Source organism: Ascaphus truei, chromosome 4, assembly GCF_040206685.1.
Source record: "Ascaphus truei isolate aAscTru1 chromosome 4, aAscTru1.hap1, whole genome shotgun sequence".
Classification (NCBI taxonomy): Eukaryota; Metazoa; Chordata; class Amphibia; order Anura; family Ascaphidae; genus Ascaphus; species Ascaphus truei.
This window is the reverse complement of record NC_134486.1, coordinates 286,641,612-286,667,161: the sequence shown is the minus strand read 5'-3', so window position 1 is coordinate 286,667,161 and position 25,550 is coordinate 286,641,612. Positions and strand designations below refer to the sequence as shown.

The window sequence follows — 25,550 nt, the reverse complement described above, 5'->3', positions numbered from 1 at the left end:
ACCGGCAAGTATTGTCTACCTTACTACACCTGGCCTGGCAACGCTTCATAACACACTCCGGACACGCTCCCTTTGCTGCGGGTGCGTGTATTACCACTTCCCCCTTCAGCTCAGGGGACGGGTCTGGTCTGCGGGCAGCACCGGCGTAACACTCTCGAGTTCCCACTATATGACAGAGTCCCGCAAAACACTAATATAGGTTCAGTTCAATCCCGCCGCTGCCACCAGTTAATTACAGAGCTTGTCACGGTAGCTTATGACAAGATATAATGAACACCAAATATCTGAGTTCAACTGAACGAGGCTTAGATATAATAAAATATAATTTATTCCTTAAATAAGGTGAACACAGCAATATAGTACAATTAACAGACAAGAAGGTAACACTTACTTAGGGTTGGGGAATGGAGAAGTATCAGCTAGCAATTCTCCAGCAATCCGGTGACATTCAAGATGGTATCAGAAGAAGAACTAAAAACTGTAGGGTTGACACAGTTTATATACCTCTGTAACCCTATTCTTAACATTGAATACAGACTATTGGTGAACAATCATCTGAATACAATCCCTAACTTGGAGACACAGATTAGCCCATGCCCCCCAGCTAATTAGCCCATGTGTACTGGGACTCTATGGGTCTTATTTCTGTAGCCCCATAATTAAAACAGGGGCGACGACCCGTCTACCAAATGAAGTATCTGGCAGGAGCTTCATTGTTTGTAGGTGTAGACATAACACAAACCACTCCAGTTTGATGTTCCTCCGCCCTCAGGTAACAATTAGAGTCTGTTGATCAATACTTAGTCTCTAGACATTGGGTCGCCCCTCTGATCATCTGCTTCCCTTTGTGCAAAGGAATCTCTGCAGGATTTTATCCCTGCCTTGGGAAACAACATTAAAGGTGAAACATGGGAACAGGGAAAAATACATTCTCAAGGTATAACAAGGTGCAAACCACATTCCTGGACCACAGTCCAGTTAACCCCTTGTCTCCCTGGTCAGGTCAGGGGATGGACATATGGGGTGCAACCCCTTTAATACCGGGCCACCCCCTTTCTCCCTATACATGGCCTACCTGCAAAAGTCTATTTCCTGTCCTACCTAGAGTGAGAAGGGATTAACCCAAAGGTGCCCACTGCCAGGGTGATCAGGAAAACACAGTACTGGTGTCCAGACAACAGAACAGTGCTGTTTTTCTGACAATAACTGGCGAAAGCTGATAAAACGGCCTGCATGTTTGGAGGTCGTTTCTTGCGTACATATATCACTTAGTTCAGGGAAAAGTTCAGGCAGAAATTATGTTTCTGACAAGATGGAGGCTTGGAGATTCTGGCCTTTATTTTAACCCTTTTAATGACTGAAGCCAGGCGTATACATACTTCTTAGGGACACCTGCTCCAGATTTCAGACAGCCTGGCATCCTTGGCTGATCTATAGCAGCATGAGAGGTATATCGGCCCCAACCTTGGACGTATCTTCAATCTTGATCTGATAGTAATCCTCATAAGTGTTGCTTCTCTTGCACATGCTATAGGAAGAATGCACCTCTGTCCTGTACCATGGTCTTTCTGTATCCTCCCCCCTATTTTTCCCCCCCATTTATTAAAAATGAAATGCATTTTCATAAAAAATAGATTTCACAATAAATGACCTGGTGCATTTTTTGATGAGGACACAGATGATGTTGCTAACAATCAACGTTGAGAAGGCGTTTGATAGAGTGGACTAAAGTTGTGCAGTAAAAAACATCCCACAATAACGATTTTAAGTAATTTATTACGATGACGCAATTTAGCTGCGTGGATTACATCAATCACCCAGCGAATGTTGTCTGGTTCTATGCCTATTTGACTAAATCCAATCTGGTGTGGATGGACTAACCTTGGAAGAAACTCATTCAGCCTCATCGCTAGAATTCTGGCTAGGATTTTAACATCAGTGTTATTGAATGAAATGGGACAATAGTTTTTAAAAATACGCGGTTTAAATCCAGTTGAGAGGGATAATATTTGTAGGTTTTCTTTTTATAGTAAAGGTCAGTAAATCCATCTGGGGCGTCAGAAGTTTTAAGAGATTTAATTATGGATTCTACTTCTTCTATAGCAATAGGTTGGTTGTGTTTTTCCATGTCTGCGGAAGTAAAGTGTGGGAGATCATAGATTTTGAAACCGTAGCAATTTTACAGAAGCCTGTTTTTGCCCATTATACAAGCCGTATATTAATATAAAAAATGTCCAATATCCTTTGGGTCATAATTATGGTGTCAGAGGGGCTCTGTTAATTTGTAGCCTCAAAGGAAGATAATTTACTAGTGAGCTTTTGGATCTTTTCTAGACTTAGATGCTTTCTGTGAGAGGCTATTTTGATTATATTATCTCAGATCAGTCTTGTGGGTTACTATGAGGTTTTGCAAAATCCGTCCTGGGTTTTCTGAGTCCGGACCGGGATTTTGCTCAAGCTCGCCCTCTGTGGCAGGATCCTCTAATTTTGCTCCTGGCAGCTTCCTTTAAAAAGGACAGGCCTGTAAGCAGGAAGTGGCTGAGCACTGTTTCAGTTCATGCAACGCACTTACCTTTTGTCTACCTCGTTACCAGACCCAGCTATGTACCTCGACCACCCCTGTCTTCTGCCTGCCTCGACCTCTGCATTCTCGCCGACTACGCAACTCTGCTTCCAGCCTTGACCTTCTGCTTACAACTCACTACTCTATCAGGACTCTGTCCCTCGACTCAGGTTGGTTCTTTCATATTCCTAACTCAGCCCTGCAGGTCCGTTTCCTGCTTGAGACGAGCATTGTTACACTTATCTATACTGTGTTAGATGTCTCTGCTGCTTCATTTATTGTGAAGTATGCATCAAGATCTTGTGAAATCTTCTGAACCTCAAGTATATTAAGCACGGAGTTGTTAAGCTTCCAAGAGTGCACATTAAAATGTGTATCTAGTCTGAAATGGATTGAGTAGACAATAGTACAAAAGGTGGTTTAGGGGGAGGAGGTAAAGAACATAAATGTGATAAGGATTTGAAGTAAAACTTCTTCCCAAACCAATGTCCATTAAAAGGGGGTTTGAAATGTGAAGGTAGTTGGGCACTAAACAGGGGGGAGAACTACATGCAGGCTACAGAACAGAGGGTAGCCACTGAGCGGTCTGGAATGAATAATAAAAACATTTAATTCCCACTATAGCAGAAAAACTGACAGGATCAAGAAACTGAGGGATGAGGGAACAAACAAATCTGCAAGAGACGTTCTAAATCAACAACTTAGAAAGTGTAAAGGGAGGTCGCGCTTATGAACAATAATGCATACCAGGTTGTATTTATTAAACCACAATTAACCTTGACGAAGAACATATGATAATCTAATCTTCAATAGAAATTCGGAGGAATGCTTATTTGAGCAGAATCAAAGCAGAAGCAGGGACAACATATTGTAAAAGTTGTTGTTTTCCCCTTTCCCCCTAAAAAAAATTATTCATCATAGTAAACCTTTTTTTTTTTTTGTAACTTAAATTTTATTTCCAATTTGTCAGACAGAATACAATTTCAATACATTGCATATAATAGATTTACATCTGAAACATACTTTCTTGAGAGGTCAGAATTAGGGAATATAGAACAAGGGAACTTGGGGAAGGATTGGGGAAGGTAAGGTAAGCGTAACTTCTACGCCAGACCCTGCTCATCCAATGTTTGTCAACTCGCTCCCATGGTCATTCGCTTCTTTGAGCCCGTGCGCTCCCAGGTCAGCCAGCCTAATGTTAATATACGCACTACAAAAATCAAAGTATCACCCTCTGCCACCAAACGAGAATGCATCCAACTCTACAACAGCATAATTGAGGTCATGCTCACCGCTGTTATATCCGAATGAGCCAGCCATGGCAGCCAGACCTTTTGGAATTTAGTGCCTGTATCATTCTCTAGGCTTGTAAGTTTCCCCATCTGACAAATAAACTAAATTATGTTCCTAATTTTTGCAATTGCTGGAGAATCTGTTTGTTTCCATAATGCTGCGATCTCGCACCTTGTTGCTGTTGACAAAATGTGCAATAAGTTTGTTCTCTTCTCTGGACAGCTGTTGTGCTGGGCTGTTTAACAGGAACAGCCAGGGATCGAACGGGAACTTGAGGTCCAAAATCCTCTGAAGCCAATTGTGAATTTTCTGCCAGAGGGGCCTAACCGAGGGCATATATGTATATCTGTGTATCATCTGCTTAGAGATGATACCCAAGGCCAAAAGTGTTGGGATCAAGGGATCGTGTGTAGAGAGAAATAAAAGGAGAGGTCCCAGAACAGAGTCCTGAAGTACACCAACTGACAGATCTATAGAGGACAAAGACATGTTGGCAACAGAGACAGAGAATGTGCGATGGGAGGTAAGATTAGAACCAGGACAGAGCTTTGTTGCAGATACCAAGAGAGTTAAGAATATGAAGGAGAAGATAGTGATCGACAGTATCAAAAGCAGATAGAGTAGGTTTAGTAGGGGGAAAAAAAAGTGATTGTGGGACTTTGCTTCATGTTTTTCATTGGCTACTTTAGTAAGCACTGTTGAATCTGTTGAGCGAGCTGTATGAAAGGCAGATTGTAAAGGGTCCAGAAGGGCATGGGAATAAAGAAAGTTATCATATGGGAGAACACGAGAAGTTCTAGCAATTTGGAGGCAAACGGCAGGAAAGATACAGGGCGGTAGTTAGTAAGTGTCTAGGTTGTTTTTGAGAATAGGTGTGACCACCACATGCTTAAAGGAAGAGGGGAAAGTGCCAGAGGATAGGGAGAAATTGAAGATATGGGTGAGAGTGGGGATAACGACAGGAGTAAGAGTTCTGATAACATGTGAAGGGATAGGGGGAAGGGACAGACGGAATTGCCTTATGGATAGCATTCACCTTGCCTTTAAAGTAGTCGCAAATGCTTGAGGAAAAGTGAAGAAAGAACAGGAAGTGAGAGAAGGTCGGAGGAGTCAAATACAGAGAAAAGAAGACTTGGCTTGGATTTGTGAGTGCTGATGTGTGAAGAAAAGCAGTGTTGTTTGGCCTTAGAGAGCATAGAGTTAAAACAGGAGAGGAGACATTTATACTCCAGAATATTCAGCCAGAGTGTGAGATTTCCTCCTTAGCCATTCAGAGGAGGGAGTGCAAGAGCGAAAGAAACGTGCATGCGACTTTAGCCAAGGCATTTTCTGTTACCATGATAACCTTTAAACTGCATTGGGCTCTGGGGAGAGCTTCATTTTAACAACCCCCCCCCCCCCTAATATTTAAAAACACATATCTCCAGAACAAAGCATCAGATTAAAAAAAAAACACAACTTAGAAAAGGGCATGAAGAGGTCTCTTGAAGTAAAAAAGAAAATGCAAAAAAACGGCTTTAATATAGAATCACCAGTTTTATTATTACGAATAAAACATTAACTGTGGAATGTTTCACTTGCCTTCTGTGGGGTTCTCTGCACATTTCACAAGTAGAACTGCATGATCGGAGGGGAAGGAAACACAGTGTCACGTGACCCCTTACGCGTTCCACAACGTGAGCTGCTTCATCGGAGGCATTAGTTACAAACTCCAGTCCTCAAGTAAGGATATCTCTGCTTCAGCATAGCTGACAACCATTTTGATTGAGCCACCTGTACTGAAGCAGGGATATCCTTACAATTTTACCTGTTGAGGGTACTTGAGAACTGGTGTTGGGAATCATGTACTCTTCAATTGGCTAATTATGGACCGGATTTACTGTGGCACGTTGCTGGTCTACACCCCCAAAAAGACGTGAACGGTCATGGACTTGAACTGAAGTTAAACACCCATTTGGGTGCGTTAATCCACAATAGAAAATAGAAGAAAGAGACCTCCCGCTCGCCTGATGAAATGTGATGATCTGGGTGCACTACGGTGTTGCAAGCATAACAAAAAAGGAGGTACCCCTCCTAGGAGATAGGACAGGAAGATAGAACCAAAATAGCATGCACTCACAGATCTAATATGTTGGTATGATAACAGTAGCAACTCAGGGGTGCATTTAAATGTGGTGAGGACCAAAATGTACATTGAAGTGAATCCCCTAAGACAAAATGTAATGTAATTGGGTAGATTTAAAATAATTTTAATGGGCAAAAAAAAACCTAAAAATAATAGGGGCATGACAAAAAATGTGTTTAAAATACAGTATATCTAATAAGGATGTAGGTACCATCCACCATTGAATGGAAGCTGTCAGTAACAATGGAGATTGAGTCCACTGTGTGGAGACCACCAGAACACTAGTAATATTTGTCCATAACATAAATCTAAAGGACCAATTATAGGCAATATCTGGTGAGAGAAGTGCCATCACAAACTGAGTGTGTTCAGTTTAAGGCAAACACATGGCATCAACCATATATACAAGTGAATCATTGATACCGAGTCTCTCACAGATGCTGGAGGTGTATTGGTGTAACAGATATTGATGGCTAATGAAAGCCAGTTGATTATCTCCAGACTACCAGCTAATAGTAAGGTATTTGTAATAGATCAATCATAAACATGTAACTTAGATACCCGTTAACGATTGTAAATGGTTGCCACTAATCAATCATATACTGGTGAGGTATTCCCCGGTTAATGATTTATCAATCCAGAGATCAAAAAAAAATAAAAAAAGGGACCAATACCAGCATAGAGCTTCTTTGGAACAAGGCAGTATTTGATGATGGCAGTATAAAGGATACAGTGCCTTATCCTCTGGGTATTCTGTTATAGTTCTGTGCCGGTGAGAGAGGTGCTACCACATGAACAGAGTATGTTCAGTTTAGGCAGACACTTAGCGTCAATTGTATATAAGTGAACAGTTGATCCCAGGTCTCTCACATTAGCTGTGTCAAATAGCCAGATGATGGAGATAGATTGGTATAATATATATTAATGGCTAATGAGAGCCAATTAATTATCTCCAGGTTACCAGCTAGTAGTAAGGTCTTTGTGACAGATCAATCATATACATGTAACCTAGTTACCTGTTAACGATTGTAAATAGTAGCCACTAGTCAATCAAATACCGGTGAGGTATTCACCCGTTAATGATTATATCAATCCAGAGATCAATAAAGAAGGCTAGTATCAGCAGAGAGCTTATTTGGAATAGGACAGTGTTTAGGAATGGCAGTATGAAGGATATAATGCCTTATCCTTTGAGTATTATATTGTAGCACTGTGCCGGTATAGTCATGAATAATAGTATAACACAAAATAGTGCTTATCTGGTGAGCTCTCGCACAAATAACTCAGAGAGGAGGGATGGCTTGGTAGACTTCTTTCCTGTTTAGCTGCTGCTTGACTGGAACTGAAGGGGATGCAAAATACGGAGCTTCAGTAGGAGAGAGCGCAGGGTAGGGAGCTCCTCAGTCAGCAGCTGATCCTCCCTGGCTGGTTGCTAGACTGACAGCATCGCATGTACACAGAGTCCCTCAGCGTGATGACGTCAGTGGGCTGGTCTCCTCCCAACGTACATCTCGCTGTAATGGAGCTTTATCAAGGGAGATCATGCCCCCTTGCTGAGGCGAGTTTTTATAGCTCTAATTGGGAGGCGTTAGTGCGCACAGATGGTGAATTAGTCCTATGTGGTGCGCTACAGACGCATAGAAGATAGAGGATATTCTGTGCTATCCATATGGTCTAATGATGTGGCATTGTATTTTAGCACTACTATTGATTTGAAAGAAATGGCTGTAATATTAAAGCTCATTAGAGATGGTACCCTGAGCTACTGTAGTTCTTAGTTAGAACATGTACTGCAAAAGGTATTGGGACTGATGTATGCCCAGTTGTGATACTAATATGCCTGTTGAGGACATACACTGGGCTAGAAGCCTGCTGTGTTTAAATTTAGTAGCACAGAAGCACCATTGGCCATTCGTGTAATCCATGCGGTAGTTAGCAGATGTGCTGCAGTAGTGTTGTGACTGAAGTGTGCCCAGTTGGTATTAGAATACTGGTAAGAAAAAAATAAAGACAAAAGCAGGTGCATGCTGTGTTGATGCTTGGTAGCATCAGCAGCACTCAGTCTCATATGTGACCCGTGCACGAGGAGAATAAATTAATTAGTCATAAATATAATTTGCAATACTGAATATGGGTCAGTATGACAAATAGTCACTTACAGTATATACTGTGAGCTAAATGTTGTTTTCAAATCATTATTAGGTTGTGCAAATAATGATGTAGCAATTATGGCCAAATACCTGGCCGGGACACTAGATGACACTGTGTGCCATGGGTATAGCCAGCTTCCATTCAATAGTGGATGGTACACTACCGACACAGTTTATTGCACTGCGGCCAGTTCCGCAAGCCGGGAGATTTCCCGGCTTGCTAGTGGCCGCCCCTCGGCGTGCCGCGCGTCACCGACGCGCGGTCACGCGTCATCGGGAGCCTGCGCCCCCTGCACGCGCGTCCAGGGCTCCCCGAGGGAGCCCTGGTGTCCCGCGATGTGGGGGACGGCGGCAGGGGGTTCCGGGGGACCCGGCGGACCCGGCAGCGGGAGGAATAAAGCCCCGATCGGAGGGCGCTCCTCCGCTGCTTCGGCGCGCGCCCGGCACCCTCCGGCGCGCCAGGTTACTGCTGCGGCCGAGAACGGGCAAATGCTCGAATAAACTCGGCCGCAGCAGTACCTACATCCTTATCAGATATGCTGTATTTTAAACATATTTTGTCGTGCCCCTATTATTTTTAGTTTTTTTGCCCATTAAAAGTTTTTTAATTCTACCCAATTACATTAAATTTTGTCTTAGGGGCTTCACTTCAATGTACCTTTGGTCCTCTCCGCATCTAAATGCATCCCTGAGTTGCTACCGTTATCATTTCAACATATTAGATCTGTGAGTGCATGCTATTTTGGTTCTATCTTCCTGTCCTATCTCCTAGGAGGGGTACTTCCTTTTTAGTTAACCCACAATAGACCTTAATGAATAACCCGCTATAGGTTTAACTTAATCACATGACATTAAACCATAATAGGGAACACTAAATAAGTGAAGTACAGGCATACCCCGCATTAACGTACGCAATGGGTCCAGAGCATGTATGTAAAGCGAAAGTGTACTTAAGTGGAAAAAATGTAGTGCTTCACTTTATCGATGCTTCGGTACAGGTAGGGAGCCGGTATTGCTGTTCAGGACATGCTGACAGGTGCATGCGTGAGCTGCCATTTGCTTATTGGGTGAGGGGAATCAGCGCGTCACTACTACGGCGGTCTGTAGAGCAGAATAAGTGTCTGTACTCGCGAAGCGAGCGTATGGACACAGGAGTATGGTGCTATTGAAAATATGTCCTTACTCGCGAGTGCACTTAAAGTGAGTGTCCTTAAACCGGGGTATGCCTGTACTAAATATAAAAACAAAAAATGTGTCTGTGAAAATTGTATGCAATAATAGAGTCTGTGACTAACAGAATACATAATTTAAGTAATGTGATTGTGTACGCTCATCCACGCAGTCATCGTTACGAAAGATGCCTATTTCGTGACTTTTACAGGCCCTGGAAAATCAGCCCAAGATGCTTGCAAGAACAATTTTAAGGCAAACACTCAAACGGCAGAGTTGAGTTTTACAATTCTGATAGGCACAGGTGCTTATTGGAAGCATATTATTCCTACCTGGCATTCACATTTTGTGCCAGCTGTACGTTCTTGCATTCATTAAATACACCTATTGTATCAAGTGCTGGTGGCGCAACCTTGAATGCTGGGTTTACCTTCTGGGGGCCTGTTGGAGGTCGCTACGACAACCACTCCATTTCGAAACAGGTTCTCAAACAGTTGTTTCAGAATCATGGCATCTGCAATGTCTGTCACCTGTAAAAGAACAATGGCAATTATTGTACTCTGTTTCCGTTTACAAAAAAACACGCCACTTGAAGAAATAACGTCGAATGTATTTTTTTTGAGAAGACACACACAGGCACGGATTCACTACGTGCCGATGAAGGGTACAGCACCCTGGCATTCAAGTCAATGGCAGTTAAAGGATTGGGGTGTGACATCCGCATCAGCAGTTAGTGAATCTGCCCCCAGTGGCTTGTATACTGTAGGTTCAGTTCTTCCGTTATGCTCTTTTAGTCTTCATAAAAAAAAAAAAAAATTTAAATGTATATACTGTACAGTACTTATAACAGGAGAGCCGATTATTGCTTGATCATGCAGATTGGGCTTATAAAAATTTAAGGCGTAAGAAAAAGTGGATGTTGGAATAGTGTGTTAAGTAGCCACGGGGAATCTCTGATAAGAGCTTTTTAAGAATGGTTAATATCTAGAGTTCGATATATAAAAAATGTAAGTGATTAATAAGTTTAAAAAAAAAAGTCTAAAAGTAATTTTAGCATATATTTGTAGGAATTAACATAACTGCATTGCATAATCTACAATGGGCAGTTTTAGATACTGTACATGGCCGGCATATACATGGGAAAGACTTTGAAGAGCAAAACCAACACAGCAAGGTGAATCTGATGGCTGAAAACATATTGCAGTTTGCAAAAAGCATTGATTTACCTTCTTTCTATATCCCAAAAATCACCATTTAAACAGCTTTTTCTTGAGATATTTTTTTTCAAAATGGATGGACAGCATTACATTTTGCATGAATTCTGGTATAAATGGTGACCCCCCCACGGCTGCTACTTTTGCAGAGATCCAGCACTCTACAGAAAAGTGTTGTATAGGGTGCATTCTAATGGCTGTTAAAAGTGAAATGACCCAAATCAGCGAGACTTCGTGTGTATTTTTATATGCGCAGCTAACCTCATCAGCTTTCATTACAACAATACAAGTGGCAGCTACACACAGATGGAATTAACATTAAGGTGATCCAGTTAATTAGAGCCAGCATAATGAACAAAACAAACACAAAAAGCATGATTGTTATTTCACATTTCAATTATTCTTCAGGTAAAAATGCTGAGAGCAGACAACACAAGGTTATAGCACTTTAGAACGGAGGACAAGTAGCCAGTGAGAGATATTGAGTAGCTGACGAGAGTGGAAATAAATGATACAGATACTATTACAGACTATCACCAGATGGCCCATCAAAAAAAAAAAAAACGTTTTATGGTGCATCAAGAGCTTTAGCTCAGTGTCCATTAATAATCAGAAATAGCAGTCACTTTCCCCATAGAAAGTAACCTGTAACCTCCGCAGGGAAACTAAAAATGGAAGACAAAACAAGACAAGCTAGTTGTACAAAACAAAGAAACACTTCAAAGAAAATGGAGTTCAATGTGTAGTATACTACATAAAGCGGGCCCAATGTTTTCCCCAAAACGTATATTTTTCCCCTCATATTTACATCCCCTTTATTCCTGTGAATACATTATATAGAGCCCTTAACTCATACTTGACACGCAGAGCTGAACAAATTATTTTAAAGTAGCAGTTCAAGCAATATCCTGCATGTTTTTTTTTTGGTTGTTTTTTTGTTTGTTTTTTTTTTTAAATAACTCAGTTCTGTACTATGAGAAAATACTTGTAGCATTTAAAAAAATGTTCTAAAGACATTTTTAATGTTTCTAATGTAGGAAGCATTTCCAAAGTGACAGCCCCTTCCCCTTCTGATAGGCTCTGGCTCTTGAGCACCGCCCTCTCTCTAGCAGTGAACCAATTGAATCTAGTAACTGCCCAGTCAATCATATTCCAGGACTACATTGCCCACAATGCTGTGCAAGAACTGAATTAAATAACCCGGAGCAAGCGATTACAGGAGAACGGATCGATCAGCAGCTTAGCTAATCACTTGTCAGGGTGCAGATTGTATTGATGCACATATTGAATGGGAAAGAAAAAAAAAATATATATATATATATATATATATATATATTTTAAACGGCAGCTTTAATGCATTTATATACTTCACACAGAATGACAAAAAATATTCTTCACACATGTAAGGAAGTACTGTCACTTATTTCAACGGAACAGTCGTATAGGTCTGGTTTATTTTCAAGGAGTCTCGCTTACTAGGATTATGTCTCAGTTATTTTTCATATCAGGAATCTTAGATTTGAACATACTAATACATGTAGTCAGTACATTCCTATTAACATACATGTACTGGGAATATCAAGTACTTTCCAGGACCCACATACCCTGCGTGATTCAGGTTATACCTTTGAAATGTTTAGTAGTACGCGTCGAGCATAAATATAAAATCACAATTCAACACAAGCGAATAACAAAACATTCAAATCAAGTTAAGTGTGTTTTGACCCCTTCCTACAAACTTATAATGGGCAAATGTTAAAAAAAATAAAAAAAAATTATATATATATATATAATATATATATATATATATATATATATATATATATATATATATATATATATATATATATATATATATGCAAATACAACTGTATGCTCATCTGCATGTCTTAGGCAGGTCTGCAACCCCGCCTTTCCCCATCATCACCCAGCATACAGCACTTCCACTGCAGCAAGGGATTCTGGGAAATGACATGCAAATGAGCACACAGTGTCACTTTTTGCCTTACTGACAGAACATGAAACACAGACAGAGCTCAGTGCTACACCCATTGACACAAATACACGGTACAGTGCCTAAATAAATATATATATATATATATCTTTGGAATAAAATGGCCTTTTAGTTTAACTCTTTGGCCAAAGTGTTGTAAGCCCTTGAGCCCCTCCAAGGCAGACACGTCTCAAGGGTCCCAACACTAATATAAATTCTTAATAACCTGTACATTACCAGGAAGAATGATTTATAATAAATCTGTCAAAATTAGTTGCATAGTTCTAAGTCTGATTGAAGCTCTTATTAACCTGTATAATACCAGGAAAAGTACTCTGTATTAGATTTGTCGCAATCAAACCGCACGCAAGTTCTTTTTGAGGGTTCAATATGAGCTTATAGGGGTCCTGTATGTTTTGAAATTCTTGTTCAGTTGGTCCTGGCTGATTTGGAGGGTGGCTCCTCCTTCCCTAGTTTGAAGCTTACCCCTCCCACTTTTAAATGGTTAAAGCTTACTCCATTCCACCTTCCACACCCATGGGAACTTGCGTGCAGTTTGATTGCGACAAATCATTCTTCCATTTGTGTCAATGGATGCAGCACTGAGCTCTGTGTTTCATGTTCTGTCTCTGGGTTTAAACAGAATTGGGGTAAGCCTGTTTGCTTATTTTTTATTTTAAAGCACCAATCAACTACATTTAATAAATCACACATGTAGCCCCACCCTCTGGGGACTACAGGTTGATGTCAGGGGTTAATGTCCTTAATGAGTTAACTGTGTGGGATCCCTCAGGTTGCTCCCCGCTCCATCATGTAGTACAGGATGACGATGAAGAAAGAATAGTCCCTCCCCAGTATGTCTTATGACTAGTGCTATCACCACAGGGAGATAGAAGGGTGTATATATAGAGTCACTCTATGCTCTAGAAACAGGTCTCACAGGTCTGAAATTGTTCTCACTACTGAACAGGAGGAAGCATGCTTTTGGTAAGGAGTGCTCAGTGTTAGTAACTCTGGAGTGTGTTTAGATCAGCCCAACCAGGAGGTCCCTAGTGCAATCCTGATCTACACACGCTCTAATACTGTGTTCCGTGGCGAGTACCCGTTAGAGAAAATTCTAAATAAATAGGCAGTACACAGTAGCGGGTTCCTAATTCAGCAACCTGAAGTGTATTTCAGAGAGGTCCATTTAACATGAGGCATCACTGACTATGAAAGAGACTGCCAATTTAACCCTGGCTGGAGGTAACAAGCCAAGTACCTCCCCAGTGAAAGAGTGCGAGCTACAAAGGGGATGAAGTCCTGCATATTATTATTTGCCACGAGTTATCAGTGTCTGAAGCATTGACAAATGTCCAATAAAGCTCTATTTGTTTTATAAAAGTTTCCGGCGCCCATCCCGGTTACATTCGATCATCCACCCCCAGCCTGCATGGACCCAGCTCTCTGAACAGAGATGAGAGACTGAGCATTGCCATGTATATAAAATTCAACTCTATGTAAATGCCTTTAGAGCCGGGCAAGGAGTCACACATCATTACCATTAGCTCACTTTGGTCCCGAGGGGGCCGAGCTTCTAAAAAGCCATTGTAACCGCTAATCAGGTCACATGTCTCCTGACCAATCTGGCTATAAGAACATTGACTGCCCTAATAACCAATACAAGTATACCTCTTATAACAGACAAAGAAGATTTACCATGATAAAACACCATACACCTTGCTCAATGTTCAGTATATATGTATATTACTTGTACATTAAGCAGGCAGTTTCAGAACTGAAGTTTCAGATCAGGGGATATGGAGATGTTTTAATTACACGAAGACGGAAGCTCCTTTCACAGTCAAAATACAGAAGAAGAAAAAAACAATTACGTTGGTGTCCTTTTAAAAGCTGCTGCAGAAAAGATTTACAATGCTTGACTAAAGAAACAAATGCTTGTAGGAGGGCATCACTGAGCAACTTCAAATAATTGGCGTGTAATTGAATTGCATTAATCTTCTATCGTGTTTGTGTCTTAATACAGTTGTAATGCTTTTCTCTGAACAAAGCCAAAACATTAATACTGAACCAATGTTTGGAAAGCTCTGTAATAACATTTGGCTTATACGACAAGGGAAATATACCAAGCCGGCTAATAGAAAGGACACTTTGAATGGGCCCGTTCTCAGAATATAATGTAGTGTTTTGATGATACAGAATCGTGATGCCTTTTGCCTTGGCAGAATAAATTGATTTGTGAAAGCTATCCAATTAATAAAAGCAAGAGTCACTTGATGTGCTTGGTTGCCAATTTACGCTCTTTTGATCTTGTCCCTTTACTTATACTGTAAAATTACGGTTCTCTTCCCGAGCGGTAGAAGTAAGCAGAAAAACAATGGGCAATGTATTCTTGCAACAGTCTTTTTATTTTTTCCAGTACCCTGCATTCATTATACCACAGAACAAAAGACAAGGCTACAAATTACCACTAATGGCAGTCTGCTAATGAAGAGAATGGAAAAATGTCATTAGCATTTAAGAGAAAAGATTTATTATGACCTAGAGTTGCTTTCTATTATGACTCACTTAAGAAAAAAAGAAAAGAAAGAAAATCGAATAGTTAATTTACATGTGTAAGTGGCTGGGACCCCGTCATCTGCTGATTGGTACAACGCCATGTAATGAATTACAAATATAAGCATATATAACTAGTAATTAGTAGGAGCACAAAAGATATGAATTCTGTTTTAAAATCAGACTTCCAAAAGATTTGCAGATATCTTTCAAAATGAAATATAGACAGCACTCGTGTACCTTGTTTGAGTCTCTGTACAAATATTGCACTGACGATTCATCGATCCATTACTAATATAGATAGATAGATGTAGAGGTATCTGTACCGTGTTAGCCGAGCGCAATAACAAAAAACCAATAGACGATACCGTTCTGTGTAGATGCAATGTTTACAAGTAAAAACCTCTCTTGCAGCATCATCCATTGTAACACCGCCGGAAGAGATCAGTGTATCTCGAAAGCTCGCACAAATAAAAGGAGAGAGAAAGAGGAGAGAAAGATATATATTGTGGCAAACAGCTCCCTTTATGTAGCGCTGCCGTTTGCCCAGGCTCTTCGCGACAGTCTTCTAGGGTATAATTGGTAGATAAGGGGGACAAACATGTATACACACAAGGGGCACTCAGCCTTCAGCGGTTTATTTCTCCAGTAGTGACACTAAACATTTTAAACACAGTCACTTTAAGAACAAAAGAAATCATAAAAGGAAACATCTACTCCTGTCAGGAGTTTAACTCACATGCATATCCCTATCTTCAATATTGGCTGGTTGTGACAGGGCTGCTTACACTTTTGTAGAAGTTAAAATGAATGTTTGCTTTCTGGCATCAAGTGCACCACTTTATCTTTCTTTCTTTCTGTTTCTATCTTTTTTTTGCTGGGCCCAGCAATATTTTTTTTGTTTCCTTTACCTGAAACTTTACCAACCTTTTAATGTGGTGTCCTGAGGTCAGTCAGTACAATACAGGTCTGGTTGGTGTTAAACACAGTTTGATGTTACACAGCCATGGGCAGTCACTGTTAAAAAGGAAAATGGTGTTTCCTTCCTGCATATCATCCAGGGTGGATTATACCATGGTATGGAGGGGGGGGGGGGGGAATTAAAGAAAGTGATACTGAATGTCATTTATTTTACAGAGTAAAGACATGCATGCGATGTTTGTAAAAGGTACTGTTTTTTGGGGGGCTTGCTATAGAAAATTGTAAGTTGTGTGAAGGGTATTATGTTTAGTAATTGTGTAAGTTTTGGGAGACAACTCCCCTGTGTGGTATACTTAATTTGGTTTGGTCCAAATTAACCAGTAATAAAAGGGAGGGGGTTTCTTTTCCTTGGTGCTGCTGCACTCCTTGTTGTTGCTGTGTGATAGGAGGTTGTTCTTTTTCTGCACTCCTTGTTGCTGTTATGTGATATGAGGATGTCTGTGGAACTTCAGTGAAAGGATGCAAACTTTCTAATGCAGATATTGCTGGCTACTCTCTGTATGGAGACATCACGCTGGGGGAGCTGGTTGTTGTACACCTGAATGTGGAATACCTAATAAAAAGGTTCAGAGAACAGCAAAAGCCTCTTCCATTCTTCCCAGGGTCTGATGCTGCGGCTTCTTTAAACAAAGGCTGGGGCGCAACCTTTCACACTGGTTAAGCAAGTTACCAACTTTAAATAACACACAGGTATAATAACACTGAGTCCTTAACAGTGAGATGGGGACAGCGTTCCATTAGATCCTCAGATGCTGCAACACATGGGGGGCCTGTCTACCTCGAACTGGATACTGGGGAGCAGCAGTTTTCCTCCCAGCCTCTAAGAGAGAGACTGGAGCATCAACTTCACTGCAATATAATCCTGTTCCTTAATTAGGAGAGAATGGTGAGGGAAACCAGAACCATTATAAAGTCTGGTATGGATTTCCTATTCACCAGCCTTAGTGACTGTGAATCTGTGTGGCAGATCACTTCCATACCAAGTCTGCACATATATAGATAGATAGATAGATAGATAGATAGATAGATAGATACTGTAGATAGATAGGATAGACATACACATACATATACACACATACACTTTCTGGTGATAATAATTTTTTTTCTAAAAGGGCACAATGAAGTTACATTTTCACTTTAAGAGTGGTTAAATATTCAAGAAACTACAGTAATTCTACTTGTAAGAGGCATATTTTTTGGAAACCAAAACAGAATGATTTCTTTGTTTTGTAACGGCAAGTTATTTCATGATGTTTCTTTCATTTGAAAGTTGCAGGAGCACTGGGCACTAATGGACTGTCCAATTGTCTCGGGTGCAAATTGTCCACAGGAGCAGAAACTTTTTGTTCAAACGTGGTGGTATCTGCCCTTTTCACTGTTCTATTTTACATATTAAAGAGCAACGTGTATTTGCTTTTACAGGTTTACTTACCTGAAACCCCGCATTATGATTTTGGGGTTATATAATCACATTCAAGTTGCATTTTAATACATAAAATAGAATAATGAAATGTGTTCTGTGGGTGTGCAAGTTCCACAGAGTTTGGTAGAAACACAGTTTCATACATCAAAGCAACAGGCAATCCTGTCACAATACTAGCAATGTTTTAGCTCGTGTAAATCAATTCACAGATATTGTTGGCATGCTTGCATTGTTAGGATTAGACATCAGCACAAGGTGTTTATAAACACAATTACTGTAAACTGAAGAAATGTGACAGTAAAGAGGTCTGGAATAATTGTTATTAGCATGGCACTACGATATTGTTAAATATCTAGAAACTGGATGATTTCTAAAAGGAAGTGATTGGGTACTCTTTAACCTGCGATTGATGGATGACATACAAAATATAAAAAGCAAGTTAACCTTCAGGGAATACATTCACCGACATGAAAACAGATAACCAGGAACACTCCCTCTTGTCCAATGTGTACATTGCTCTCCATTCAATTCACAGAAGGGGAGGGATGTGCAGTCTAATTGGCAGTTCCTGGGTGAGTGACAGGCCGTTCAGCCTATCACAGAAGGGTGTGTAGACATCCTTAGGAAAGCACACACAATTAAATTAGCAGAAAATTAAAATAGGATTGCAATATAAAAGTAAGATAAACCCTAAAACATTCTTTAAGAACCGTAATAACAAAAAAATTAGAACAGAAAATATAGGACTGTAAGGGAGTGAAGGAGTTAACTCACACCCTCTGCAAGGATAAGTAAGCTATACACTGGTGTCCGGTTTCCTGCCTGAGCTGCTTTTGAATTAACTTGAAGAGTATGTAAAAGGCAGGAAGTAACTGCTAGAGCTCCGGTTCCTGCTTTGCAAAAGTGAAGGGTCACAGAGGATTGCCTGTAGCCCAGCTGGGATTCACTCAGCACCAACGAAGCTCCAGCTCGCAGGGACCCCGGCTTCTTGTTCACCAGAGGGATTTGCCTGGGAACAGTGGGGACCCCAAAACCTCACCGCAGAGAAGCCTGCACAAAAATAGGTTAAGAGACTTCCTGGGAGCAGGACTGCAATGCCTGCATCCGACGTTCACCTGAAGATGCCGGACCAGCACACTCAGATAAGGACTTCATATATTGTTCCCTGATACTGTTTTATATGTTTTGGGGCTGGTAACTGGGCTAGCCAGCCAGCCAGGTAGCTAGGTCCTGTACTGTTTAGGAAGTCTCCCAAGGTGGAGTAGGCTTTCTTTTTATACTTTGTGTTTTGCCTTAAAGGGACAGTGTGCCCAAAGTGTTGTTGTATTTGTGGAGAAATAGACCCCTCAACATTTTGATACAACCTAAAATGCACTGTGTGGACTCTTGACTGACCTCTCCTACAGGCTACTGCGGCACAAAGACCCTTTCAGTGCTAGATGGGCAGGCAGATTATTGAAGAGAAGAAAAAAGAAGAGCTATTAAACAAATTATTTGCCTCTGTATTTACCAGGGAAGAATCAATTGCAATAATAGTGCCTCAAGAGGAAGCACCACTTCTATATTAATGAATAATTTGTTAACTGAGGGAGAAGTGCATAGGTGGTTTGATAAAATTAAAGTAAATAAAGCGTCTGACACCGTATGCCAACTCTAGGCATACATCGAAGAGTTCGTAAGAAGCCAAGTTCAGGAGTAGCCAAACCATTAGATACAATATTCAAGGTGTCCATTTCAACAGGCTCAGTAAAACAAGATTAGCGTAAAGCAGACGTGGTGCCTATATATATTTTTTTTCCCACTCTTTTTTTTTTTTTATATTGGAAATATATAACCAAGGATACAAAGTTGTCATGAGCACATGACTGAGAGGGGTACAGGAAATTTCCAATAAACTTTTTAACATTTTAACCTATGGGAAAGGAGGAGGGGGGGGCGGAGTGAGTGGGGGGGCCCTTACAACTTGGACTTGGGCCAGCCCCAGGGGTCAGGACTCCAGCCACGGGTCCCAAGTTTTTTGGAACTGCGGCAGTTTATGGAGCATCGCTGTCTCTCCATAGTCATGACTGTGTTGATCCTTTTGACAACTGTGCCTGTAGTTGGGGCTTCTATTTGCTTCCAGGCCGCTGCGGCGGAGCATCTGGTTGCTGTGAGTATCGAAGAGATCAGTCTGCCCATCGGCGTGGGGGTGTTTTCAATAGATATGCCGAGCACGAAGGTCAGGGGGTCCAAGGGGATCTTTAGTCCTGTTGTCTTATGTATTGTATGTATGTATGTCTTTATTTGTATAGCGCCATAAAATGTACATAGCGCTTCACAGTAGTAATACATGTCATATAAATAACAAATATAAATAACACATCATGGGAATAAGTGCTTCAGACATACTGTAAAAGTAACATTAAGGAAGGAGTCCCTGCTCCGAGGAGCTTACAATCTAATTGGTAGGTAGGGAGAACGTACAGAGACAGTAGGAGGGAATACTAGTAAGTGCGTCTGCAGGAGGCCAAGCTTTGTGTCATGTGTCCATGATGTATTAACTTTTGAGTCATGGACCAATATCTCTGAATCTCTGGACATGACCACCAAATGTGGGCCATGTCTCCCTTTTGACCACATCCCCTCCAGCACAGGTCAGGTGTGCCGGGGACGATCTGGCTCAGCCTAGTCGGGGTCAGGTACCACTGGAATGTGGTGCCTATATTTTAAAAGGAGCTAGATCAAAACCCGGGAATTACAGACCTGTAAGCCTGACATCAATAATGGGGAAGCTACATGAAGGTTTAATAGGGGATAATAATCAGGAATACCTAATGGATAACAAAATTAGTAATAGTCAACAGAGATTTATGAAGGAAAGGTTGTGCCAAACTAACTTTATTACAGTACAGTATCTACTTTGAAGAAATGTAGACATGGGTAATGCAGTTGATGTGGTCTACTTAGATTTTGCAAAGGTTTTTGATCTTTTGCCACAAGAGGTTAATGTACAAAATAAAGCAAATTGGAAAAAAAATATTTGCACCTGGATTGAAAACTGGTTAAAGGATGGACAAAAGAGTTGTCGTAAATTGAACTTTTTCAGGTTGGGCTAAAGTGAGTGGAGTACCTCAAGGATCGGTACTGGGAAACCGGCTTTCTGCTTCCAATTTAAATGGGGAAAATTAGGAGAATCTTAATGGACAAAGATTTAGGAATGCTTTTAGACAGCAGGCTTAGCAATAGTGCCCAATGTCATGGAGTAGCTGCAAAGACAAACAAGATCTTATCTTGCATTAAACAAGGAATGAATGGAAGCAAAGTAAACATAAATGTCCCTCTATAAAGCATTAGTAAGATCACATCTTGAATATGGAGTACAGTTTGGGGCACCAATCCATAATTTAAAAAAAAAAAAAAAAAAAACGAGACATTATGAAACTAGAAAAAAAGTGCAGAAATGAATCATTAAATTAATAAAGGGGATAGAAAATCTCAATAATGAGGCTAGCTAAATTAGATTTATTTACAGTAGAAATGAGGCGTCTCAGAGGGTATCATAAAATGGTAGGCAATATTAAGTATTTTAATGAATCTGGTTCTTCAAGGGTTAACGTATTTATGGTGACTATATCTGGACTTTTTATCCCTCTGCCATCCCTTGTCCCCCACCCCCCATTCCTCTATATGTATTTTAACATTTGAGTGTTTTGCTAGCCATTAATTACATTTGTGTTCCTTGCCTTATAGTTTGCGCTCTGTGTGTATTATAAAAGATTTTTTTGTTTAAAAATAATAATAAGTGATGCTTTGGTCTCTGAATTAAATGTTTGCATGGTCTGTATACAGTAAAATACATTTTCAGACATTTGGCTACAACAGATGTGTCTGTTAAATGCATAGTTTTTCGTTAATAAACAGGGACCCTAGACTCTGCAAATGTGATATTTCTTGGGTGGAGGCAGCGTATAGATATGATTGCAATAGAGTAAGGGGTAAATATTAACTAATTGAAAGAACCTCGTCCAGGAGAAAAGAGAGTTGTCTAGAGTAGCCGTGTGCATTCTGGAGATTAGCTTAAAATAATTGTTTGAGGAGTAATTATTGGCAGTGATGTTAGAGCTGCGTCATGCTCCAAGCTCCACATGACTTTCATATCTAGCATATAGACTTTTATCTCCACTGCACCTCAACACCAGACACTCCAGTACTGATAATATTCTGATTACAATTGTCACCTTTCACAAGCTCACTCATCAGTGCATTATATGGAGATTAGCGTAAATTAATGTTGAGGAGTAATAATTGGCAGTGATGTTAGAGCTTGTCAATATAGACGTCCCCACAAGAGTGTCCAGGAAAATTTTGTTGGATTTCTAAAAATGACAAATCCATATGACTTAAAGTTGCAATCTGGGATGTGTAAAAACAGCATACATTTCGCTTAAAAAAAATAAAAAAATAATAATAATATAGTACCAAAAACTGTGCCTCAATATTTAATAAGCAGTTATTTTTCCAAATAAGGCACCTTCGCTTATACCACCGTTTGATACGTAATGAGATCTATTGAACACTACTGCCCTAAAAATGACATCACCGGTCAGCTGTACGATACCAGGAAAAGGATTTTTGGATGGTGATGGATGCAACTTTAATTTTGTCGTTGCATGATGAAGGATATAGTGGTAACCCAAAACATTGCATGTGTTAGCTCTGATTTCTAATTATAGAAGGTGGCAAGTTTTAAAACACATAAAAGGTGCAGTCTCTAGTGCCTACATATCATTGAATGAAGAATCGATCAGAGCAATATAAAAGGAGGAAATAAATGTGAACTAGCGCTAAAGTGTAAAACACAGTGTGATATTAAAAAAAACTTCTAATAAAGGATGGCTGCCCGGTGATACTGCCAGTACTAACAGAATAACACAAAATAAAGAAAAAACCTGGCGCCAAATTGTCAGTGGAATGTCCTGTACTCCTCAAGGGATCCGCACACTTGCTTGACAGACCATGCAAAGAAATAAGCACAAACAAACAAAAATCATAGCGCAACACTGTAGGGTGAGCAGTACTGCACTAATATACACAGACAATTAAGAATCCTAGCGACAATTAAAACAACTATTTATTAAAAGAACTATGCCAAGACTATGAACCGCAGGTCATCTGGAACACAAAAATTGGAGCCCTACTTACAGACAGCAAGGCTTAAACTCGCATGGTAGGAACAAGTCCTAGATAGAGATGGTCTCCCTGCCGGGTGTTCTCTCTGCTCCACTGCGGCTCGAAATCCAGTCAGTCCCTATGATGGTAACCGGAACGTCTCCGGCCGTGGAGGCTGGTGTGCGGGGTCCACAGCTCTGCACCGCGTGTAGACACACGCCTCACTTCCTCCTCCGGAGCAACGGGAAGTCTCTGCGCGCCCGCGCGTGATAGTACCCGTAGTCTTAAAGGGACAGCTGGCAGGCAGAATGAAAAGCAGGGCTCCAAAGCCAAACGACCATAAAAGTCCAAAGTCAATCAAACAGTGGCAGTGCCACTAGCCCTACGCGTTTCGTAGATGTCACTCTACTTCCTCAGGGGCTGAAAACAATGATACTTAGTGACACATTAATATACCCTAGCCAATTAAAATTAATTGATCGTTTATAATTAAAACAGCCTGTATGTCATTAGTACCAAATCACTACATGGACTCTTAGACATACAAAACATCAAACATATACAAAAACACATAAAAACAGCAGTACCAACATATGTCTAAATATATACACCCTAATGTCATATGCATATTAAATAAACCAACAGTGGTATGAAGATATTCAAACTCTCCCCATGGGTGTATTCAATTGCTACACAGAATCCCTATACTCTTAATTCAGCAGGTGTTGCACTAGTCAATGACGCAGTAACTAACTCTCTCCACAGATATCACTAGACCAATCTATTTACCTAAAAAAGAACCCAATTCAAAATCTATATTGAGACCGTTGGGGGACAGGGTCTTCAGTTCGTAGATCCAAAAGGCCTCACGTCTATTTATATGTTTAATAATGTCCCCACCTCTCCAATCTGGAGTGCATAGCTCAATAGGTTGACAAACCAGGCCCTTTGGGTCTCTACCATGATGCAACATAAAATGGTGGGACACACTGTGCGTTGTTAGACCTTTCTTTATGTTATAGACGTGTTCGTACATACGTCTTTGAAAGGTTCTGCCTGTGCGTCCCACATATTGCAAGCCGCATGGGCATTGCAACATATAAATTACAAATTGTGATTTGCATGTAATGTGTGACATAATCTTGTACACTTTATCAGTAACATTAGATCTAAACTCAATGCTACACCGACTATATTTACAAGCTATGCACTTTTTGCATGGTTTGAACCCATTAGGACCCTTGGTACTTCTCATTTTATCCTTCTCTTGACGTAAAGGACAACTGGGTGCCAATTTGTTTTTGAAATTATTTGCTTTTTTAAAAATGATGGAAGGTCTCGGAGTTAGTACCTGTGATAGTGTGGCGTCCTGTAACAAAATTGGCCAGTGTTTGGCAAAAATGTTTCTTATTCTAGGGGCCATAGCATTATATTGTGTAATGAAAGAGATGTTATTCCTTCCTTGGTCTAACCCTTTATCTTTATATTGAAGAAGCTTATTCCTGTCCATATCTTGGACCAGGGATATTGTGTTCTCAAGTTCTTCCATGGGGTAATTCCTTTCAAGAAACTTTTCCTTGAGTTCATCAGCCTGTACCGCAAAAGACTCCACATTTGAGCAATTGCGCCTCAGGTGGATGAACTGCCCTTTGGGGATGTTCTTAATCCATTGTGGATTGTGGTGACTGTTGGCCATGACGTAATTGTTGGCCTGTACAGGTTTAAAATACGTTTGAGTGTGTATTTGATCTTCGGTGATGTAAATTTTAAGATCTAAGAAATTAATAGTGTTCCTATCATATTGGCAAACAAATCTCAAATTTCGTTCGTTCGCATTAAGATATAAAATAAATTCATCTAATAACTCCAAATCCCCATCCCAAATAAAAATAACATCATCAATGTAGCGCCGCCAGAGCACGAGGTTAGCACCAAATGGGCGATTATTCCAAATAACCTCCTTCTCCCATTGCCCCATAAAGATGTTCGCATAACTTGGTGCAAACCTCGTGCCCATAGCGGTGCCACATATCTGCAAATAATACTGTAAATTAAAACAAAAATAATTATGGGTAAGTATAAACCCAATCCCATCCATCAGAAAGGCCTTAAGTGCTGTGGTCATAGTATTATCCTCCTCAAAGGCTGCTCTTATAGCCTCACATCCCAAGTGGTGGTCTATAATGGTATAGAGGGATGTGACATCTCCTGTTACCCATACATAGCTGGATTTCCAATCAATCTCACGCAGGATTTGCAAAACTTGTGTGGTGTCTTTTAAATGTGACTTTAATTTAACTACAAGTGGCTGTAAGTAATAATCAATAAATTGGGATAAATATGATGTGATTGATTGAATTCCAGAAATAATAGGTCGACCTGGCGGGTGGTGAAGGTCCTTGTGAATTTTGGGAATAAAATAAAAAAGTGGTATACGTGGGTGCAAATTATTTAAAAAGTCATACTCATCCTGCGTGATAGCTTGACTGGTCAAACCCCTATCTAAAAGGGCAACAAGTTCTGAATGATAGATGTCCGTAGGGTCGTTGTCAAGGGGGAGGTAAGTGGCAGTGTCACCAAGTAATCTTGATGATTCTTGGACATAATAGGTACTGTCCATCACTACCACTCCCCCCCCCTTGTCAGCTGGTTTGATTACAATCGACTCGTTGCTGGCTAGTGATTTTACTGCCAGCTTTTCTTCCAGATTGAGATTATCACTTTTAATCTTGAAAGTGTGACTCGACTGCTCCAAATCTCTGGAGACCATTTCAACAAACGTGTTCACAAAGTGACCCTGGACAAACTTGGGGTTGAAAGTAGATTGTTTCATAAAGGGTGCATTACTGCATATATTGCTCATACTTCCTGATTCAATCTGGTTACTGATGGCATCTTTAGCAAAATATTTCTTTAAAGCTAGTTTTCTAGCGA

At 40.5% G+C, this 25,550-nt stretch overlaps 1 protein-coding gene across 5 annotated transcripts in view; it reads right to left on the bottom strand.

The window, feature by feature from the left end:
• The window catches only part of AFG1L (AFG1 like ATPase), a 173,815-nt gene that overhangs the window by 99,479 nt on the left and 48,786 nt on the right, over positions 1–25,550 (bottom strand). For all 5 annotated transcript variants that reach the window (XM_075597572.1, XM_075597573.1, XM_075597574.1 and 2 more), the window contains one exon: positions 9,732–9,831. In XM_075597572.1, the coding sequence (XP_075453687.1) occupies positions 9,732–9,831 (100 nt within the window). The remainder of the gene's footprint in view (positions 1–9,731; positions 9,832–25,550) is intronic.